This window comes from Micrasema longulum, unplaced genomic scaffold (genome assembly GCF_059751315.1).
Source record: "Micrasema longulum isolate JH-2025_06_02 unplaced genomic scaffold, ASM5975131v1 h1tg002421l, whole genome shotgun sequence".
NCBI lineage: Eukaryota > Metazoa > Arthropoda > Insecta > Trichoptera > Brachycentridae > Micrasema > Micrasema longulum.
Genome location: NW_028279568.1, coordinates 82,939 through 107,428, shown reverse-complemented (window position 1 = coordinate 107,428; position 24,490 = coordinate 82,939). Strand labels below are relative to the sequence as shown.

Sequence of the window (24,490 nt, the reverse complement as noted above, 5' to 3'; positions counted from 1 at the left end):
AGTGTATGGAGGGGAAATTGATGAGCAATCATTATCTGGTGTTCAGCCATAATAGCCACACCCGATGTTTTACGCACACTTTAAATAGATATTTAGCCACGCGCCATTCGCCCTTCAGTATCTACTTTCAATAAGACTAGATCGGGTTTCTAGATCATGTTACCTATGAATATAGTAAACAATGTTAAAATTAAATCAGACTAGTTTTCAACGTGGAATATACGCGTTGATATTGCAAAGCGCTGAAATGTTGAGAATGAATTCAAGAGCTAATTTCTCTGAAAAGAAGTTGACATCACCAGTATAATGGAAAATTTTAGACAGTGTGTACCTACGTACATTTGAACCAGGTCAGTTCTGGTATGTTGCATGATCAGACTTTCATATTCCTATCTCAATTATTTTACCTGCCTCTGTGGAGATAAAAAGGTGTTTTGTGGTTTCCTCACCTCAGAATATATGTTTATTGACGCAATTGCAAGTTGTAAGCTATTATTTTGCTTGAAAGCAAATACTCACGAGTGAAGGGCGTATTGAACACACTATTCGATAAAATGTAAACAATGTGCGGAAGATTATACCCATAAATGAAACAGTAAAATTTGTAATAACACTACCGTAACAAATCTGTGTTTTGCATTTCATTACGATTGTCCTTTATTGTGTTTATAATAACAGTGTTCGCAGAACAAATGGCAATATTTATATGTAATGGGAAACATTTATTATTCTACGTAGAATGTTAAGTTAGTTCACCGGAATAAATAAATTTATTTAGATAATATAGGTACAAAAATAATTTTACAATTATTCTATGAATAAATCATATGTTAACTATTAACTATTAGCTACGCTAAGTACTTGCCTTTTCCACAGCTCCTCGTGTTAGCAAACAAACATGAAAATGTACATTTATTTTATTTATCCCAATTAAAATTAAAATCGGTATTTTTAACCATTTCCTTTTCGAACTGAAATTATTTACTACGTGTGGTGTGTAGTAATATCTCTGACGTTGATTACCCGACACATTGATTTTGTCACTCCCAGACTTTTTATTTTCTGTTATATTTACATGTATATTTTTTTCTGTTTGTCACTGTTTTAATATATATATATTTTTCATTTTATTTTTATGATTACATTTTGTTGAAGGCTTGAGCCGTTGAATAAGAGCGAATACGTGGTTATTTCATATGTACCCACGAAAAAAAACTTTGCCATGAAATGAATCCAAATGTCTTTTTTTGTTATAAATTTGTGTGGAAGAAAGTGTCATAATTATTCTTAATTCAAAATTCGAGTTGACAGTTTCATAGTCTGTTATCAACAAAAGTTAACTCATATTTACCTGGAGGGCTGTGAAGAGAGGAAAATAGATATCCGGATCTTCATATTTTCCCGAAGTTCCTTGATTTGGTACCATCTGCCTTCCCATCAATGCAGCGATGAAGTAAGTATACAGTGCTAATGTCACCACCTAGAATACAATACAAGATTTAACAATAAATAATATAACAAATATTTAGATGCGAGCAAGTAACTGCAGTTATGAAGAAGTGTGTTATTGAAATATCGTAAAACAACAAGCATCACAAAATGATTTAAACATCATTCAATGGACAAAAGGATATGAATTGAAGACCTTGTTCTAAAAACAGAAAATTATCAGGTTGTGGTCCCGTGGCTAGTGTTGCGGACTCACGGGCTAGAGGTCCGAGGTTCAAACCCCCCTCTACCCCAACTTGATTTCCATTTTCTAATAGTGAGTTATTTACAACTCGTAAAAAATGGCCACCAAAAATTGAAATATTTTGGTAAATTATAAGAAGGCTAATATTTATTTTTTACAATAAAAAATATATTTATATATTTATACTTTGACATTGTTTGTATTCTATTTTTTTTACAGAATAATGTTCCCTCACTGGGGTGTCCCGTGCCGAGGGAAACATTTTACAAAATATGAAACATGCCTTAAATTAGTTATTTAAATTTAAATCTAATTATAAATAAATATATTTATCTATAATTAGATTTTATTATTCTCTATTTATGAGACTATACAGTCGTGATTTCCAACTATTTCTAAAAAAACATAGGTAACTCAAATTTACTGTTTAAAATACGGTTTTTATAAAACAGCCACATGTCCACACCAATTTGTTTGAAAACAGTAATTGTCTATATCAGTTTGTTTGAATAAACGGAAAATTTCCTTTAAATAGCATGTAGTGCCACTATCACTCATTGTTTGTCTGTTCGAAAGGTGTTCTGAATAGTCTATTATATATCATGTTTTTAAAAGCGTTTACTGAATATTTTTACTAATATAAATATGGAGAGTTCACAACTATATAGGTACAAGTTTCTGAATAACAGCTATTTTTATTTCAGTCATTCATACTTACTAATTTCTTCATAGTTTGCACTAAAAACCACAAAAGTCCAAATATTGTCCAAGAATAGCAAATGTCTCACCAACATTATTTTTTTAAAATTATATTTTTTTCTTTGCATTTTACAATAGGTATACATAAGTTACATGTACAAAATACTTCACCACAAAAACCAAAAAAAACCCACTAAGGCCTGAGTGTAAAAGCTACTGAAAGAATACGATAGATATTAAAAAATAAAAAATAAATACAAATATCAGAACACATTTTTTTCAATTGAGATGAGAAAATTATAACAAAAGTATTTGATATTTATTTTTTAAAAAGCTATATAAAGCTGCTTTTTAATCCATAGTTTTAACAAAAATTGAAATTGGAATAAAGTCCAATAATTTATTCCCTATCATATTGTCCTTGTGAAATGCATTTTACGGTTTTACGAAAAATGAATGTCTTTGCCCGAGTCTGGATTTACAATAAAGGATTTCAAGTAAACTATTTAATGTTTTATTTTTGTTATCAAAAACATGTTTCACTTTGTAGTATGACATTTAATTTTTCAGAATTCGCAAATCATCTTATATCCGAAAACCATGAATTTAATCAAGAAACGGGTGTAGAAATTTTAATAAAAATGGTTTTCGTTTAGATAATTTAGAACAATCAAAAATTAGTAAAGCCATTAATCAAAAACTTCAAATAATAAATAATCAATTAAATTTAACTTCGAGTCCTCTTTTAAAACTATTCCCGTTGTGATTTATTTTATCTTCTTTCTCTCTCTTTCTTTCAATTTTCTGTCTCTTTGATACAATATTTTATTATATAATTAGCAACGTGTGTAATTATAAGTTAGTTAAATTCCTGACGATGAGGTAGTAACCTCGAAACCGGTCGAAGTGTAATAAAAAAAATTAAAGTGGTTCATACAAATTAATAAACAAATAAGTGTATTTAACATTTGACTAAATCTATTAAAATTTGTAGGAATTAAAATTTTTTAAATATTTAAATTTACAAACAACATTTTCAAGATTTATGCAGTGCACCAAAAGTATACCTATAATTAAATTACATAAAAATCTTGGTATTTAGTTTAAACACTCTCCTGAAAAATTGTTGGTTCGTGACATAATGTTTTTAAAACAAGGTCTTCAATTACAACACTAAATTTGCTGTACTATTTTTCCATTTAGATGAAAATGAAAATGTCTCGTATATTCTCACATTCAAATTAGTGAAAATTCCTTTAAATTTCAATATTTAAATCAAAGGACACATTAAACGTGTCAGTTAAAAATAGATAATAATATTTAAAAGCCTTAACTTAGTGACGAAACATTTAACTAAATTTCATGAAATATTTATACTAACCGACTTTTCTCGGTCCAGTTTAATATTTTTATGCAGCAACTATCCCCAAATTACTCAAAAAGATACCTTACCACGGTAGATTAAAAGCAGTAGGAGACTATTGGAAGAACTATGAAAGTCAAGGGACTTGAAATAAACTTATAAGATACTCAATTATTACTATGACTGCCCCCTGCATGAGATGTATCAATTAAATCCCAACACACACTTATGGGGTCATATCTGGAAGCTCCATCGTCCCCAATTCCACCTCAATCCTAAGAAAAACTTCCTTGCCAGCAGGGTAGTTTCAGGCTGGAATAAATTGCCAAATCTAGTTGTCCATTCCATTTCGGCCAACCAGCTTAAAAACCGTTTGGATGCTTTTTTAAAGGAATAAGAACTTAGACAAAAAGCAGTACACGAGATATAGGCGCATCAGCTAAGGCTGTCCGCTTATAACGAATAATAATAAATAAATAACTATGGTGAAGGTGTATAGTAGGTTTTGCATGTTGGTTTAAATGGTGTCCCGACGAAGAGTCGGGTACGTTTTAAAACCGGTAGACATAGAAAAGTCGGTAAGTGGCTATAATACAAATATTCAATAACATTCAGTTACTTGATCATAATCAAAAGATGTTTTTTAGTAAAAATATACTGCGGTAGCATTGACTTTTTCAAGGAAAATAATAAAATAAATATAAAACTGATTTAAATACCGAAATAAAATATAATTGAAATTGAATATTTCGTAAAATCATATTTGAGAAAAATCTTTATATATTTAAATAAACATAAAAAAATATTTTTGTGCCATTTATAACCCTTAATATCTCCATGCAATTAAGACTATCGTTAAAGACCCTAGCCAGGATTGTCGAAGTCTGTTCAGTTCATTCGTCGACCAAAGTATCGCAATATTTGAATATTTGCTTGATACTTTGGTCTGACGAATGACTGAAGATTCGACATCATGGTAGGGTCTTTACGATAGTCTGATCTTGTGGATTATAAGACAAGACGGAGATAACGGTGGGCACAGCACACGTGTTTCGCCCCGGGCAAGGTAGCCTATATAATATTTATATAAGTACGTATGTATTTATTATGTGGGGGAGAACGGGGTTAATTGCTCTTAAAACTCATTAAAATTTTGTGGATTTTTAAAGCAGCAGGCAATCAAATCGCTCTATAACGAAAAGCATGAAAAACTAATACAGAGTTTAAAAAAAAGAGTATTCGATATCAATAAAATGTAAGATTGTATCAACCTTCCCTTTCCTTATATTTAAAACAAAAAGTATTTTAGTAAGAAATCAATCGGCCCACTTTAAATATACATATTAAATATCAGTATTTTATTCTGGTTGAAAGTATTGAATGTTTTATTGTAGAAGTTCGTACTAAGTTTATGTACATGTACACACTAAACACTAGAATTTATTTTAAATGTCATTAGCGTGTAAATATATGTTATGGCACCTGTAACGTAAGACTGACCATGTTACCTTCATGTAACAAAACTGAATAAGATTCGATGCGCTGCGATTGGTGTACCAACGCAGCGTCCTATCCACGGTCTGGATGGAGAATGTGATGATAAAATGTTATTTTCTTTTTGATTATTGATATTATTGTGTATTTTTTATTTTATGCAACTAATTGAATAATGTGCCATAAATATCACAAATTAAAAGTAGAGTTAAAATATTTTCCATGAAACTGATTTTAGGTGTTTTTCCGTAGAACGTCTCTTAGCTGTGTTTGTCTACTTTTGATAAGTAAGTTTATTTATGTTTTGATAAGAAATGAATAAAAATAAACTCACAAATTTAATCAATTTATGTACATGTCTTTGTACTTTCCTAATGTGCAAGATGTGGAAGCAGAAGATGTGAAGACAAAAAATAAAGATACATATATATTGAAATAAATTGAGTGTTATACTGATGAGCTTATTGTACCGTTAAACGTGTGTAACAAGACATAAGTATCTCCATATGTACCAACTAGCCCCTGTACCAACTAGCCCCTGTATCAACTAGGCCTGCCCTACCCTACTGAGTACATCCACCAGCCTCCGAGTCCAACAGCTTAACCTTGACATTGTATTTTTTATCAATATAATAATTATGAGCAATCTTCAGATCCACCTGACCTCGAAGAGTTTGATGAGATTTTTTCGACACGAATATAATATATTGCGTCGTGTGAATCTACTCTCGAATTCCTGACTACGCTTGCGAAAATGGACGTCAGTAAGTAGATACACTCCAATATACGAGAATCTTAATTGACAACTACAGCTATAAACGTCAAGTTTTCAGACAGGTAAATGCGATGGACGGAGTCGATAAAATGTTAATTCTTATTTATAGCTTTATCCCTGGTTCAATTATTGCGAGTTCACCATTCTCAGTTGTCCTAAGACAGAACTTAGTGGTCCTGTGGTATGTAGCGTTGTGAACTCCGGATCAAAGGTCCGATGTTCTATCTCCATTCTGACATAGCTAAATTCCTGTTTTATATTACAGGTGCTAATCAAAAGTACCAAAAAAGTTTCAGTACAATACCCTTTCTTATAACCACCAAGTACCAGCATTAAAACATTGAAATGCTCATTTGCTGTAAACCATTGTAATTTTCATATTATGTACCCAGGGCCCCGATTACTATGGGAAGTTTACATTTATCTACAAAGTAAAATTAAGTTTTCTGCATGAAAAACAGAATATGCATACATTTTTTACGTATTGATAACAGTGACCGTAAAAACATACGCATCTATGAAATAATCATTGCTTACCGGTGAAAACTGGTAAAAATACACAAAGATGAACCACAAAAAAAGGAATGAAATAATAACGAAGTTATAAAATAAATACATTATTGGCTAGTATCTAGTGCCTAGATATGTCTACCAATGATGTTTGATTCAACTTACAATGATCTGGGAATAAATTAATAAATGTGCAATTTTATCATGTTTGAATTTTTGCAATAATTTAAAATATCTATCGACGAGGAAGTTCACCTTCGCACAAAGGCCAACGAAAGTAAAATTCAAATTACACTTTACAGTACCCAAGTATGTACAAATAATGAACACACTCGAATATAGCGCTCACATAATCTTGGTATTCATGATGTGAGATCATTTCTGAGGAAGAATTGAGACAGATGCTAATTTCGATACTGACATACTTAAATCACTTTTGAATCTGTGTACTTGTTACCTATTTTTTCTAGGACAACTCGAGTGAAAAATTTAAATAAGTAACGAAATCGCAACCGTATATTCAATATTTTACACGCAGCATACCAAGGCTTTAGAAAGAATATTGCATGTACGTGAAAAATCAGGTTGGTCCCTGCCAGCTGTCACTGTCACTCTATTTTTGAACTTTTAAAGAAAATGCCGAATAATTTTTAAAATTTTATTCCTTCAGACATTTAAAATCTAAAGCCCTGCAGTTTATCAGTATATAAAAAATTAAAAAAAAGTTTTTTTTGGAATAATTGTAAAAAAATAGGTTTACCTTAAGACATACCTTACAAAGAGGACTTGAAGCAATTTTGAAGTACTCATTTGTATGAATAAAAAAAAACAACATTGTTTTCGGCACAAAGAGCAGAGTGTCATCGACAAAAAGTTTAGCAGAATAACACTTTAAGCATTTAACAATATCATTTATATAAATAATAAAAAGTATTGGTTCCAGACTGATCCCTGTGGAACTCCTAGATTAGTAGTTTTTTCGAATGACAGTGTATTTACAAATTTTGTTTTTAGAGTTCTATCATTTGAATAATCACTAAACCATTTTAGATCATTAGTGTCAATTCCTATACTTTTTATTTTACACAGAAGTTCACTTTGGATTTTTTCGGAATGACATCTCTCATTAATGACTCATTTATAATTCCCACCAAATATTCTCCAACAACAGGCATTAAGTCCTTAATAATACTAATCGTTGAACCATCCTGGGATGGCTTTGGTTGCATCCTGTTTAGGATACTGGTTGATTTTTTTTAATCAACTTTACTGAATTTATAAATTTGACTGTAGATTATCCCTTGAATAATTTGGTTGTCTACACTTTGAGCTATGTCTGGAATGCTATTATATATTTTTTCTATCACAATCATCATCATCATTCCCTTTCGGCACCTAATGGTGCGTAGGGCACTGCATTGGTCCACTATCGCAGCGTATCTCGATCATTTTTGTTACATGAAGGTGAGGTGATCAGTCTTTCGCTTCATGTACCAGTCTAGGGACTATGAATTATTCTAGTGTAAAAACACCCCCTTAAATAATATTTCATATTAACCATGTCGGGAATCGAACCCGAGACCTCTTGCATGGTAGGCAAATGCGCTGACCATTACACCACGAGGCCGACAAATATAAATACTATACTGGATATAAAATGGTGATTGAATTTCTGGGCAATTTTTTTCTTGTTTGTTTATGTGCTGTCACAGAATACTATTTCATTAGGGCATTCTTTATGTTTACCACTGATTATCGCTTTTAATGTGATACACAACTTTTTAAAGTAATTTTTATGAGTAAATAATTAACTTTTTTTTATTTAAATTTATTTCAACAGAGAGGGATTTTTTTTTCTGGTTTAAGTGGCCACTTTACACACTGTGTAACATTCACCATTCTGCCCATGTTTGAACATCCACATTTCCTCAAATCTTCCATCTGTTGACTTTTGTGAAGTAAAAGAGCTGAAACCTTTATCTCGTGGGTGAGATTCATCCGGCTGAACCAAATCACCTACTAGGCAACGCCTGAAAACAATTTTTCAATTTTTATACATCTTCTTTTATCAGGTAGTAATTCAACAATGTTTGATTATGTCCAAATGCTTGCAGACTGGCTAGATTTCCTCACTAGGGAGTTGTTCATATTTAAATTTATTTCAACAGAGAGGGAACAACTCCCTAGGGAGGAAATCCAGCCAGTCTGCAAGCATTTGGACATAATCAAACATTGTTGAACTTTTTTTTAAGCTAAATTTCTTTGCTATTTGCATTTGTATATTTCCCATTCTTCATCTGATTGCATGATTTGAGCTACTTGGTATGAGTCATCTCTCTGTTTCTGAAGTTTACACGAGGGTTGTGAATACCATTTGTTAGCATTCTTGAATACATTTTTTAGTAGGCATGATGTTGTCAATTATTTTCATCATATTGTTCACAAATCTAAATATCTGCTTTATAATTTACTTCACATATGTATGTTTTATTATTCCAATTTTCTTTTGGGAGTTCCATACATATTTTTCCTTTGTTGTAATTCTGTTTTTCCCTATAAAAAATCTCTCCATCTTTAGTAGGTTTAGAATATCCATATTTAATAGTTATGACTATAGTCTCATGATCTGATATGTATTTTCAGTTCATGTGTAATATTGACTAACAAATAAAAATCTTTTGAAAAAACAAAATCTATGAGTGTTTTAGAATTTTGAGTATTTCTTGTATATTCTGCTACAAATTGCTTTATATAACTTGGAATTATTTGTTGTAATCTATTATTTTGCGCGGATTTTTTTTATATCTCCAGTCAGGAAAAAAGCTTTGATGTGTCTGCGTAATGTAAATAGTGTCTTTAAAATAAAAAAAATAAAAAAATAGATATTTTTTTGCAAATTATAAAATTTGTTACAATTTAAAAATACTTGGTACACTTCCACTTATTTATTTGACCAATTATCGCTTTCACCCTCTAATGGGCATCTTCAGACTGGTGAATATTGTACAGTGTAAAGATAATTTATATAAAACTAAATATTATCTGAAGTACATTTAAAAATAAGTTGAAAAAGATACAATAAGCAATATTTCAATGGAACGGAGTGAGACAAATGATTGAAACATGTGTTGGCGGTGTACTTTAAGAGAGGATTCTATTCTATGAAAAGCAATTATTGTTTTATTACAATATACAGGGTTCAACTAAGGGGGTTAATCAGAGTGAGTTTGTTGAATTCTATCTGCTGATTTATTAAAATTCTATCGCTATTATTTTTTATCCTATTTATTTCTAAAATTTCTAATCTATAAATTTTTAACCTTTATGTCCTACGTGTAATTTTTTTAAATGTTTTTTGATTCGTCAAAATTATGTTTTAATTCATTTAAATGTGATGCATAGTTTGATATACTGTTATTTAATAATTACAATGGAATTCCGTCAAAGAACTGTCAGTAAATAATTTAAATAAAATAATGTTATATTTTAGTTTAAAACATGTTTTCAGAGAATCCTCAAATGGTTTAGTATCTCTTCAGACCTGATTGGTGCTTAAATATTAATTTCATAATATTTAACAAAACCTACTTCTCAATAATTATCAATATCTTACATACTTTGTATTTAATGGTTTACCATTTATTAGTTAGTGTTCCTTCACTTGAAGCATTATAATTATGTTTCAAGTTTCTCTTAACTTAAACAATGCACCATTGAGCCTTGTTATGCAGAAAGCAGTCAGTCCACGAAAAAAGAAAGATATCGGTGTTATCGGATGCAGTAGAGTCAATTCTATTTTCTGCTAAAAACAGTCAGGCCTCTTTCATACAAAAACTGTAATAATCAGTTTGAAATAGTTTTGATCACAAAAATGGCATTTATCAACTTGCAGAAAACACCCACAGCTTTAGAAAAACCTTGCGTTGTAGATGCTGTTGGGAAGATTAATGATTCGATGAAAAAATATTTTTCTCTTAAATAAATCTATGTGTAAATACATAAGTATTTTAAAATTATAAATTCATTAATTTGATATGAATGACTCTTCACACATTCAATGTTTTGATGAGGTATCATTCAATATTAAATTTGTGTGTTTTCTGCAAAATGCATATTTAAGGTTGTGTGGTCAAACAGACATAAAAAATAATGAAAATTCATTTAACACATAATTGAATTATTTTCAAAGTTATTATTATAGATGAATTAAGTGATTCTTTGTACCCTAACATAAATGTAAAATAATGGCACAACATAGATCAGAGTTTTACTAAGGCCGACTGTTTTCTGCAAAATGCACATCTTAGGTTTTGTGGGCAGCCGGACATTTCAAATGGTCAAATGCACAATTAAATAACGTATGTATGCATTATTTATCATTCGTCAAAGTAAAAAACATTCCAACTGTTGTGTAGATTGGATTATTCACTCGTTTCACGAAAGTTCTATTATCTAAGTTTTTACTTTTCTTGGCTGCTTTCTGCATAACTACGTTCAAGTATAACACCATGTTTAACGACGACCAATGTCGTTCGTTAACTTTGTGCATGTAAGAACTGGTTAGAACAAGGGGTACTTAGAAACTTAAATCTTATGCGGTTTACGCAACGCAAATTACTAAAAACGTAGAAAATGCAAAGATGAACGATTTAAAAACTTTTAACCTCCAGACAACTTTTATTTGGATGCTTTGTGCTATATTTCACGTCAGTACTTTTAAATGGCTAATTGCTTTCTGCATAACTGCGTTCAATTATAACACCATATTCAATAACGACCAGAGTCGTTTGTCAACTTTGTGCATCTATGAAATGGTTTTTTTTTCTTCAATCAAATAACACAATGTATTTTACAAGTACAATACGTTGAGTTACATTCTCAAGAGTTACAAAACTCAATTCGGGGCATAAATAATATTAACATTTAGAAAATAACACATATTGAGAACAACAAAGAAACAAAGCAAGTTTAGCACCTTTATAACTAAATATACAACAACAATATATACGCCTAAAAACCTTTCTTACACAAATGGAATAAATATATATAAAAAACGCTTTTAAGAATAAAAAAATAAAAAAAGCTGTGAATCTACTAAGGGAGATAAGGTTGTTAATGAAACAGTTAGAACAGTATGAAGTGTGGTTATATTTTAAGTTCAGTTTTGAAAATCCAGTTATGATTGTTTTTAATATAAAGGTGGTTATTCAATAATATCCACCGAATATTCGAAGAAGCTTAATTAGACATTCGAAATGTATGCGCGGCTTAAATTATTCTAATTATGCACTATTTCAAACATGAAACTCCGCTTAATTTAGTTAGATAATTATTTGATCAGCTGCTAAATTATTTAATCGTCCCAAATTAAAGAAACTTTGTTTGAAATATTTATTTAAGAATTCATAATATTTTTCTACTTGCTGATTATAGTTAGATTAACACGAAATATTAGGCGAAGTATTATTTAGTCAAGGTGGATTGTTCTCAGTAGTTTTTTCCTGTAGTTTGTAATAATAATATTTTTACTACTTACTCGTAACACATGTCTCGCGTAAAATATTACTAATAACGCTGTTATAAATAATATCAATCAACGTCAATTAAATATTTGAATAAATAATCAGCATTATTTTTTAGTAGTTTTATTTGTTTTATCACAATAGGGTGGTTCCGTGTTAGGATAAGAATGCATATTTTTTTTGGGTTAATCACCAGGCCTATGAAAGCCCTAAGAGATTGGGAACAGTGACAAAGAATCGAACTTAACCTAAACAATCTTTACAATCTTAGAATCGTACACACTATCAAAGAAACTATTTGAATATACAGTAGGCATGGTCATGGCAAGATCTAGGCGGACATGGAAAGTGTGTCGTCTTCGAGAAAGGAGCGATAACACCGCTTGCTTCTTAAATGCTAGCGTTTGCTGTAGGAACACATTGACAGTACTGTTTGGAGAGATTTTGTGAACTGTTCCAAGGATCTTTGGCAGAAGTGAAAAGAACCCGACGTTGGTTTTAAAACTTCCTACAGCAAAGGCAGCATTAGTACGCAAATTACAGTGCGGTATATTAAGGTGAGCTTAGATATTATTTTGTGCAAGAATATTAATAAAGCCAAAACCTTTCTGAATTCGTGTAAAAGTATTCTGGAAGATCATATTGGTTAAATATAAGAGTATTTCATCCATTTCTAAATATTAAAGATTTTTCAAAAATTCGTTGAACCGATCCAATCTTCATTCAATCAAAAAAAAATGTCAAAAATGTCTTAAAATAACTAAAACGTAATATTGTAGTAAATAATAAATAAAAAAAAATAAAAAAAATAACATGTTACTACAGAGATAAAAACCATTTTAGAGGAGGTAATATAGAAGTCTGGGCATCTACAGGGCTGATGCCCTGTCGTTGGCTGGTTTAAATAGCCACTCTACACACTGTGTAACATTTACTGTTCTGCCCATGTTTTTTTAATTTGTTTTTTATTTGATAATTTATTTATTAACCCTTACGGATTATTACATTCTTGTTACAAAAATAACATTTTATTTTTTATTCATACTATGTTGTTGACAATAATATTTTTTATATGTTTTGAAAAGTTTGTCTGAGTTTGTTTTGTTTTGTCGGGTAGTTTATTGAAAAATTTCAGTCCATAGTTTATTAGTTTCTACTGTCCTTGTCTCGTTTTAGAAGGTTATTTATGATATTTTTCTGATATTTTCGTATTGTGTCCATGTTTACTATAATTTTTTTCACATTTTAGTTATTCGTCTACAATTTATGGATAAATGTTAATGATTCTAGTTTAACGAGTTCTGTTAACATCTATATCCCTTCAATTATTTCATATGTTGATGTCAGTGAAGTAAAAGAGCTGAAACCTTTATTTATGCGGGTAAAAAAAATAATTCAGGCGTTGCCTAGTATGTAGATGAAATAATTCAATTACACGAATCTCACCCGCATAAAATAAGTTTTAAGCTTTTTAACTTCACAAAAATCAACAGATGAAAAAATTGAAGGAACATAGACGTTCAAATATGGGCAGAATGGTGAATGTTACACAGTGTGTAAGGTGGCCATTCAAACCAGCCAACGATAGTCATAAGCTCTGTAGATGCCTAGACTTCTACTTTACCCTCTCTAAAATATTCTTCATCTCCGTTGTAATATGATAATATTAACAGCTCCCCAGGGAGTTGAATCCAGTCCTTGTCTACAAAAATTTGGACAAACTCAAAATATTGTTAGTATCTTCATTATATGAATATTATAATTAGGAGACCATAATTATAGAATGAAATTCAAGCAAGCTACGAACAAATAATTAAATGGTGAAATTGAAATTTTTGTGCATTTTAATGGTTTTCATATTCTCAAAATAAATCCACCTATTTTGTGTGTTCTCTTGGAGATGTAACTAATGTGGTGGTTGAATTTATATATTTAATAATTTATATATAGGTAAAAAATTACTTTTATTAAAAAATTATTCATTGTCATGACACCAATACAATAAAGCGTTCAGGTCATTTTGTAGTTTATGGCAGTCATAAATTGTTTTTATGATTTTGAATATTTTCTGAAAATATAAGCATAATATGTAAAAATATACTAGCTGGAATCCTGTAACTTTTGGAAGTGCGAAATAAAAAGTGAGTATTTTACAATTTACAGCTACCCGCCAATTCTAAACGAATCGTAGCAATATACATATGCAGAGACGGGTTATGGTTTCGAAGAATTGCAGACTTACGGATCAGAGGTCCGAGGTTTAAATCCCGTTCTACTGCCACGTAATTCGTATTTATTATTACAAAATAATTGACACCTCTATCAAAATGGCTTAAAAGTCAAAACATTTATAAAATTTGGGTTAATCATTGAAACGCAAATATTTCACTGGAAAAAAGCTTACCTGAGTGTATACTAGCGGGACGCACACCGTGTCATATCCTATGAGCCCTCCCAACCTCCTCCTAATGTCTGACAGTTCCATGAGCAAGGTCTGGACTATGTGGTCACTGGAGATAAGGCCCTCCTTCCTGGCTCTGTTGATGATGTTCGTAGCCCAGACCAGGGGCATCCAGTATTTGGACATGGGGCTTTTTCCGTCCATCTTCTCGAACACCTTCCGCTCGCTCTCCAGCATCAAGCCTGTAAGAAACCCATTACTGACATGTCTATCGGATGTGGATATTTACCGATGAAACGCCCAATTTTAAACGATAAACTGTGATGAGATCGAATTATTCTTTTATTATCGCAAAAAATTCGCGCAATTAGGGGTAAAAGAAACATAAAATGCAATGTAGCTAAGTATTACGTAAACACAATTAAATGTATGTATATCGAAATTGCGGTTATTAAATAATTGAATTTTTCATGGTGAAGATATATAATAATCGCCCATTTTAAATCATAAATAAACATTTGAATTTCCACGCAAAAATTATTTATCATACCAGTTTGATGATGTCGGTCACAGCAAAACCCAGACTCTTTAGTAAATTATTAAATAAAAAGTAGCCATATTTTATTATACATAATATTCATGTGTTTTTATTACAACATTTGAAATGCAGTTCCGCTAGGAAATGTAAGAATAAATATTTAATTGCATTCTTAAATAATGAATAGATGATTAAGTCTATAAAACAAACTAAAAAATGGACTTCATAAAGCAAAACTTACGAGTGTAATGGACCCAAATCCAGCATAGTATTGCTATTAAATTAATGTTGCTAAATTGTTGCGCACAACCACTTACCAATTTTCTTGTCTACTGGTAGTTTTCGGCGGTTATCTACAACTATTTAGCTACATTCAATAAAATGTTTGACCACAAAGATAACGCTTTAAATATTAATAGCATAATTAATATTTAAAATAAAAGGTTTTATATTTTCATGAAAATGAGTGGAGAATTTTATACCTTCCTCTTCGTTTAGTCGTCGCAGAGAAAGGATGAAAGCCGAGTGAACGCGGTTGAAATGCGATCTCTCTCTCGACGAATGTGTGGGAAATCAATGTATGACAGGGTTACGAATGATGAAATCAGGCGAGAGTGTAAATGTGAGTCAAGTATAATTGATAAGATTAAGAAAGGGTCTCTGAGATGGTTTGGTCACGTAGAACGAATGGACGACGAAATAATGGTAAAATTAGTATATATGGCGAAAATGAACGTTAACGTGAGACGAAGACGACCAAGGAAGACTTGGCATGATCAGACAAACCAAAATCTTAAGTCTGGTCATGTCAAAAGCAGACAGAACCGAAGGGCATGTATGACAAGATGTATGAATATGGAAGAGGCTAGGATTGTATGCCAGGATAGACGTGTGTGGCGGTCCATTCTCTCTGCCTACCCCTACGGGGAAATGGCGTGATGGTAGTAGTAGTAAAATAAAATGTTAAAAACCTCAGAAAAAAATATCTAATAAGTAATTTGTGCATAATTTTAATTTACAAATATGCATTCAATATATTCGTACCTTAAAGGATAAATCACGTGAGTCACATTGAACAAAATGATCAGGGAACAATATTTTGTGATTGTGTGATTTCCAAAACATCGTTACTTTTGAACAAAATCAGTTAATTTCAATCTTTAAAGAAAATTTGATGTAAAGTAATGATTGTTTTGATAAAAAAAGTAAATAATAACAAACAAAGGAGACTTGAGATTTTTATTTCAACTTACAAAAGCATTTTTATAACAAAAGTGGACTCCCGTGTTTTATCCTCTAACGTACAGATATTTTAATGTATGAATACATTAAATTATAAAAAAAAGTTTAATAGGCACGGGATACCCCAGGGAGAATACATAATTCCTTTTGGTAACGCCACATAACTCTGTGAGTATAGCACATTGACTTAATTGAGGCGTTCAAATTTATTTGCTACCTACTGGGCCTTGGTTAAAATGTTACAATGCCTACCGTGAGTACCAATTATTGTCTCGGCCCAATAGTAACATATCAACTGATCGTGTGTGCATGTGCTTTGATATTCTCACCGCGATCGCGAATAAGTCATTTTTACGATCGATAACTCATTAAATCCACTATGTCGTGTAATCGTCAAGTGCCCCTCCTTCCTGACCACAAGATCTGATCTGATCTGATCCTGATTGCCGTGACAGAAGTTACAGACAATAAAGGTGCCAGAACCCAGTACATGGTAGGTAATTGCATTCATTGTATTTAGGGTTCGGTGGCAAAGTAAAAAAGAAAAACCCATCCCGCGAACCAGGCTATTTCGAGTGATCATCTGCCAACAGGCAAATGGCGCGATCACCTTTTATACGCGTACATTTCACGTAAATGTTTATTTTCTTATCTAGGAGAGAAAGTGGACATGGACTTCTCATAAATCCAACAAAAACCGAAATTGTACTTGTTGGTAGTAAACAAATGTATTCAAAAGTGAATTTTTCCACACTTCCTCTTTTCAAAATAGATGGTACAGAAATTCCATTCATGACTTCAGTCAAAAACTTAGGTATTATCATTCATAAGCATTTAGAGTGGCACGATCAGGTTAACGAAGTTAGTCGTAAACTTTATAGCAGTTTGCACTCACTTAAAAGATTACAGAATTTCTCGCCAATTAATGTTAAGCAAACATTAGTCCAAAGCTCACCTCTTCCACTCCTTGACTACGCGGATGTATGTTATCCAGATGCTAACTCTGAATTGCTTGATAAGTTAGAACGATTGCAGAATATTTGTATTCCTTATATCTTTAATCTTCGCAAATTTGACCACATAACCGAGTATCGCACGCAACTACACTGGCTCAGTATCAGGCATAGAAGAAACATTCACATTCTATCACTTCTTCACAATATTTTAAATAATCCCACTTCGCCTGTTTATCTGAGAGAGCTCATCCAACCTCTTTCACAACACGGACTATCTCTTCGTTCTAGTAACGAGAGAACCCTTTTAATACCCTGTCATCGCTCTAATTTTTTTGCCTCCTCTTTCACAGTAGTAGCCGCTCGATTGTGGAATAATCTACCCACTAATGTAAGAGACGCCCCTTCTTTATTTACATTTAAGTCGAGATTGAAATGTCACTATCTAAATATTTAAATTGTTCCTTTATCCTTCTTCTTTCCTTCCCATCCCCTCTCCTCTCTTCATAGTAAAGTGTTATTTTTTTTTATACATATATTTATTTTTGTTAATCTTTGCTTTTAATTTTTGTATAAAATTGTAAGATTCAATATGTCCATGTATTTATAATTTTCTCAAACTGAACGGTTTGGGTAAGTAGGAAGAAATTACCTTAAGGCAATATGCCCGCCCTTATATGTATATTTATTGTACATGTATATAAAGTGTCAATAAATAAAAATAAATAAAAAGTAAGAGTAGTATTTTTACTGGAAAATGATGAATTATTAAATTGTATTATAAAATGGGAAATTAATGACAAAAAAGAGTTATAATACAAAAAATATTAACAAAGTGCAATATTAATAAAAGTTGTTACGTTAAATTCTTGGAATGTATGAAATTAATGTGAAATGAAAAAAATGCAACACGTTAAAAGGTCAACTACATAACATAACATGCGTTAACGCTTTAAAATTAAGTCGAATGACCTTTGAATAAAATTTTAAAAATGATATCATAGTGAATTTATTTAATAAAAGAATTTTGCTTATTATTATAATGAATAACATTTCACATTAAACACAATTAAACTTATTATGTAATTATGATAGTATTGGATACTTTTCATCTATTACTTAACCTTAGTAAAAAAATATACGTGTAAACTAGAGAAGGCCGATGATGTATGAAGTTTTTTATTTTTTTAGACATCAAAGTGAAAGAAATCTAAAAAGTTGCATTTTGGATCACATTAAATGTAAAAGTTATATAAAAAAAATATTCCATACTTCTTTCGGCCCTCAAATGAGGTTTGAAGTTTATAAATGTCTGAACATTTTGTTAATTATCAATAATGATAAAATTGTTTTTTGTCAATAAAAATATAATTTAATCACATAAAAAATTCAGACACGTTGTAAAACTACCGAAATGCAAAAAGTTTACACTCTGCGGAACTGATTCCGTTGAGCGCCTGGCTAATTAAAACAATGCTACCGATTTATTACAAAATAAATTGCAACTCACGCCATTATATGCTTATTTAATAAGGAGTGGACATTCAAAAATTTATTTGGATTTATTTTCTTACTTAAATACGAAATGACAGCCGGTTTTAAATTTTTCGAAAACTTCAAGCTCTGGTTGAGGGCTAAAAGTAGTATCAAATATTTTTTGCATTACGAGTAATCCAAAAGGCAACTTTTTAGACCCCTTTGTGTAGACTTATGCTAATTCATTTAAAATACGAATTTTTAGAACCAGAAAAAGTACACTGATCCTTGTTGAAGCGAGTAAAGAATGTTTTGTCAATTTGTCTTTGTTGCATTCCGTAAATAACAAAGGCAACAGATTGACAAAGAAGATACATACATGACAACGTGACAGACGCTGTTTCAGCGATGTATGCTGATGGAATCATTCATGCCAGGGGTGGTATTCTGAATGCCATGGCGGCGCGTAGAGAACGTTTTTTTGCTCGTTTTTATGTACTAAATGCACGTTGAAAAGGCGACTTCTACGCGCGCTTTACCGTTCAGAATATCAGCCCAGGGCTGGTATTCTGAACGGAATTGCGCGCGAAGAGATCGCTCTGTGAGCGTGTATTTAGTACGTAAATACGCGTTGAAAATTCGTTTTCTACGCGCACTATTGCGTTCAGAATACCGCCCCCGGGGGGTATTCTGAATTTTCTCTCCTAAAATGTCGTTTAAAAAAACGAATACGGTTTGATCAATTCTATTTTTGGAAAAAGGAAAGCATTGTTTGAAACATCATAAAAATTAACAGTTGGAATAATTTATGAATTATGGATGTCAAGTACTTTATAAACTGTGTAAAGTGGCGTAACTCAGGTAATAGGATACGTAAATACTAAATGTTATTAAATATTTGTATTTAACCACTTACCGACTTTTCTATGTCTACCGGTTTCGAGACGTAGCCGTCTCTTCGCCAGGACACCAATTAAACCAACATGCAAACCAACATGCAAAACCCACTATACACCTTCACCATAGTTGTTGCACAAAAATATAAAACCAACACGACATGCATTTTAATAAGCACATGCACTGATTAGGACAAACATGCACTGATTAACATAAGAAAATGTTTTGTTGTTTGAGAGTTAATGAAAAAAGTAGACAGGTTGGAGGGAGGGGGTAAGCTTAATACGTAAATGGTACGTAATAAATGGCACTTAAGGATACGTAAATGTCGAAACTTCCGTATCCCTTTTTTCAAATGTTCTCTATCTCTGTTGTAATTTCTTAATTACGACATTTTGTGCTTAGAAATATTTTTCTAGAACAATTTGATGACGATTATTCATGATGAATTTGCGTTACCTATCCCTGCGACAGGATTTACAATCCGCAGGTTATTTTGAGAACAACCGAGGCTTGATAATTACATTTCAATACAAATATTGAATACAGACGCCTGGCATCATGATAAGAATCATTTTATTGTTAAGAAATATGTTTTGTTGAATTAATTAAGTTGAAGGTTCCGGTAGGTATCCATTATTCTCCGAGTTTTCTTGGATATTTATTCAATTTTAAGTTCCGTCTTTGCGACTTATTTCATCTTCAGAACACGAAACTATAGCAACCGCACCTTTGATTATCAATGTATCTACACTTAAAAGTTTATGATTCCTACCTGGTGCTTTTGGAAAACAATCAATATATTCTTCATGCTATTTACCAAAATAATTATTTATGATTAGTTTTAAAAAATAAATTTTTAACTAATGGATTTGGAATTTGTAAAAAGTTATTGAATGTCGTTTTGGAATAAATCTAGAATGTGAAACAATTATTGTTATGTTATAACAATTATAATTATCCCTATATGAAGGGACATAAAGAATAACATTTCTGAAAAAAATTATGTATTTTTCATTTAGCGAACGATTGCTACAAATAAATAAATTTTCCTTCTTTAAAAAAAAGGCACTATCCCGGATTCAAACCAAAGATATTAACTCTTTTTTCTTTGGAATATTTTTATGTTTTTTAAACATTTTTTATTTCCTTTTTACTATAAAATAAAAAAGTACCTTATAATCTTTTACAAAATATTTTCTTTTCTCTTTCTTAAATAACAAAAAAATATTATACCTGTCTTTTTAGGAGCAAAATTCGGTTTTCTTTCGCTTTAAAAAAAGTCAACAGGTAGAAGAGTTGTGGAAATGTGGATGTTTAAAAATAGGAAGCAAGGTGAATGTTACATTGTGCGTAAAGTGACTACTTAAAACAGTCAATGACGGGTCATAAGCTCCGTCTAGACCTTTGTATTCCTTTCTCAAAAGTGTTTTCCTTTTCTGTTTCAATAAATTTATATAACGGATTTACTCGTGTAAACTGGTGAATAATATGAATGAAACCTGATTTTTTTGTCGAAAGTAAATTTGTTAGTCAATTTTTGTTGAGTGCTTGCTAAGCCGAATAATGAATTTTTTGTTCATTTTTATACGACATCTCTCTATTTCGATTTTTAAAGTGGAGTTTGAAGGTCAAACTAGTCTTACGTCGGTTTTGACTGATACATTATCTAGATTTTACATGTCTTTGGCTATGGAGGTATGGCATATGTTCACGTGATAATTTAATTACTTGATGTTTAATTTGAGAACAATGCTAACTTATTCCCATATCGTGATAGACGATTGTATATAAATTATACGAGTGCGCGAAGTATGGTTGCTGGGATGTTTGAGAAAAAAATGCACTAAGGTATCAGAAAAACATACAATACAATCGTTAAATGTATAAACATGCGCCGTGTTTATTCTACAATATTAAACAAAACTATGGTAAAGGAAAATATTATTACTATCGTATCTACATACTAACATACACCAGCTCATAAATTTTACGTCGTTTGTTAGAATGTTAGCAAAACCAATTGCCTTTTATCCTATGTACGTGATATATGCATTGATTGCTGATGTAATCTTTAAAAAATAGTTAACGAAAAATTGACGATTACATGAGCCCAGGTGTGAAGTAAACGAACTGAAATTTTAAAGGTGAAAAAAACTGATTGCTCATTAAACATTTCTGCAGTCAGCATAATCTTTTTTTTCTGGTTCTTTATGCACAAAAGATTCACGTTGATGAAAAACATCAAAACGGTTAAGTTAAAAAAAGGAAGAAAAAATATTGAGTTAAAAATTTTAACACAAAAGTTTGACCATTTAGTCAGTTGACTCAGTTTTCCTGCAATGTAATCACATAATATAATGTGGTTTCGATGTTAGTGATTAGTGGTTTGGCCGGATACCGGACTTCGCGAGCCTCTAAGCCGGATAGCCGCATATTCGGCCGCTGGATAGTAAGAGTTACAATAAGATCAATGAGTTGCGTATCAATATGGTTTATAACTTTATTAATTAAATAATTAAAATGGTTTTAGGAAGTCTTCACCTTTGGCCTTTATTTTTGATAAAAAAATAAAAACATTTCTTAATCTCTTTTTCTAGAATGTACGTATACTGGACACTAACGATAGTTTTTATACAAACAAGCGAATTTTTTAAATAATGTCGGTTACTTTTTTCGCCCCAAACAAGGTTCATATCATTAAATCAATTAAGTTAGGTACCTTGATTTCATCAAAATTTCCACAGTTTAATGAATATTAGGTATCCGTCGGATATTGAGCTATTTATTATCCGGTATCCGGCCGGAAAGCAAAACTACGCCGGATACCGGATAGTTACCGGATATCCATTTCTTCTCTAATGTAGATAAATAACAACATTAATAAACGTATTAAAAAAGCATTGCGTATCCGAAGTAATAAAGATTTTAGTTTTGAGTGCGAAAAAGAACCAGAATCCTGGACGAGTGTTTTTGACTCGATGGCTACTCTGAGGTAAAAAAAAAAAAGTCCTCGTTGTGTAATGGATTACGCATTCGCCTATCATTTTTGATGTCCTGGGTTCGATTCCTGGTGAGGTGGACGCGAAATGTTGGTTTGACAGGTGGTTCTACATTTCAATGTTCCGGACTGGCACCTGAAGCGTACGACTGATCACCTTATCTTCCATGCAGTTAAAATAATATGGATACGTTGCAATTGGAGTACCAATTCAGCACCGCTAGGTGTTCGAACACAAAGTATATATTTTAAGAAAATGCAGACTTAATACGAGTAGGTACTTGCTATTGTAATTTTTCAAGAATCTATTAGATCGACTGTGTTAAGACTTCAAACCACAATTTCGGCTAGAAATATTTTATTAGTTTCAATGGGTTTTTAACCAAATACGGTGGTCTTATACATATTTTGGTAAAAGGACTGCGCCAATGGGAGTTTTAATGTGTAAATACTTTTACTAGAATATGTATAAGATCTAAGTAATTCATTAAAAACACATTTAAAACAATGAAAACGCTTTTTACATGACTGTGGTTTAAATTCTTATCCTGAACAGCTGACGTAATATAATAAATTAATCACGTTTCTCGAAATCAATAATTTCATTTCAGTGCCTCGATTATGATGGAAGATAAAGACGTCATACCTTCACCTTGACGGTATAGTTAAAGATAGGTTTCTTGTGGCGATTTTAAAGATATACTACCGACCCCCCACCTTCAAGTTTTGGGTAGGTACATCGATATGAAACAAGGGGAAGCGTACGTCATGGTACTCATATCTACGCTCTAAAATGACATAGCTTCAGTATGACGTCATAGTTGAAGATAAAAGTCTCCCGACCGACTACAAAGGTATAGTACCGATACCCCACCATCAAGTTTTGATGTAAGTATATCAGTTCATACGGACGGGTCTAGAACCCCTCGATACGTTTATCTACGCATTAAAAGTGTCAAAAATTTTGTTCCACAGAGCAATTTTTCCTTTCATAATGATTAAAAATTTTAATCGTTTTGAGGTTGGCACTTTTTTTCTTAAAAGCCTCCTAAATATATGAGAGAGGAATAAGTAAGTTTTGAAGTCGAATTGAATTCCGACATAACTGTCACTGTAATAAAACGAACGCCTAGATGTGAAAATAATGTCGCTAGGTTCTGCCCTATTAACAAATAAGAGTATATAGGCGTTAGAAAGTTACCACTATAAAAAAATAATTTGGTTATTATATTTTTTTCATCTGTTTTACTATGAATGTATTAAGACGTTAAAGGATTCGGCTTTGTAGTCGATCGGTAGATACGTACAGACAATTGTTAAGCGTACCGTTTAGGTGATTTCCAAAAATCATACAAAATTCATGTTCAAGCGAACGTTTTTTGCTTGAATTGGAATTTATTGGAGTTTATAATCACTTTAAAGTGTTTTTTTTTTTACAGAAGCCTATTTGAAATATAAATGAGAACTTTTTTAAAGGAACGCAGACTAATTATTTGAGGTCATTCCATTGGCTTGTTTCTACCATAAGATGTCGATATGATAAGTAGGCAGAACGTACCAAGTCAAGATACAGATAGCACAGTAGTTAAGTAAACCGTCTCGATATATACAGATAAAGATAGCGTTCATAATCGAGGCACTCGAGTATTAAAAGTTGAGGATCGTAAATACCTGTTACATCCACTTATTGCCAATTCCGTTTGCTCAAAAACTGCAATTAATCAACACCAAATAACATGCATTTAGATACTAAATATTAGAATCAAAACTGGTAAAATACTGTTTTGACGTACAAAAGTCAGTTGTGACGTAAATGTGTTTTTGAAATAACATACGCACTTGAAGATAAACGCTTAAAAACATTTAGCATTGATACTCGTTTCAATTTACCAGTAATAAAAATATTTCTTGGAAATTTGCACAGCT

General features: G+C 31.5%; 1 protein-coding gene across 1 annotated transcript in view; it reads right to left on the bottom strand.

Moving 5' to 3' along the window:
- Best2 (bestrophin 2) overlaps positions 1-24,490 on the bottom strand; it is a gene marked incomplete at its 5' end in the record, with an annotated part of 116,978 nt that overhangs the window by 15,955 nt on the left and 76,533 nt on the right. The window contains 2 exon segments of the mRNA XM_088240319.1: positions 1,352-1,480; positions 14,461-14,699. Coding sequence (XP_088096445.1) covers positions 1,352-1,480; positions 14,461-14,699 — 368 coding nt within the window.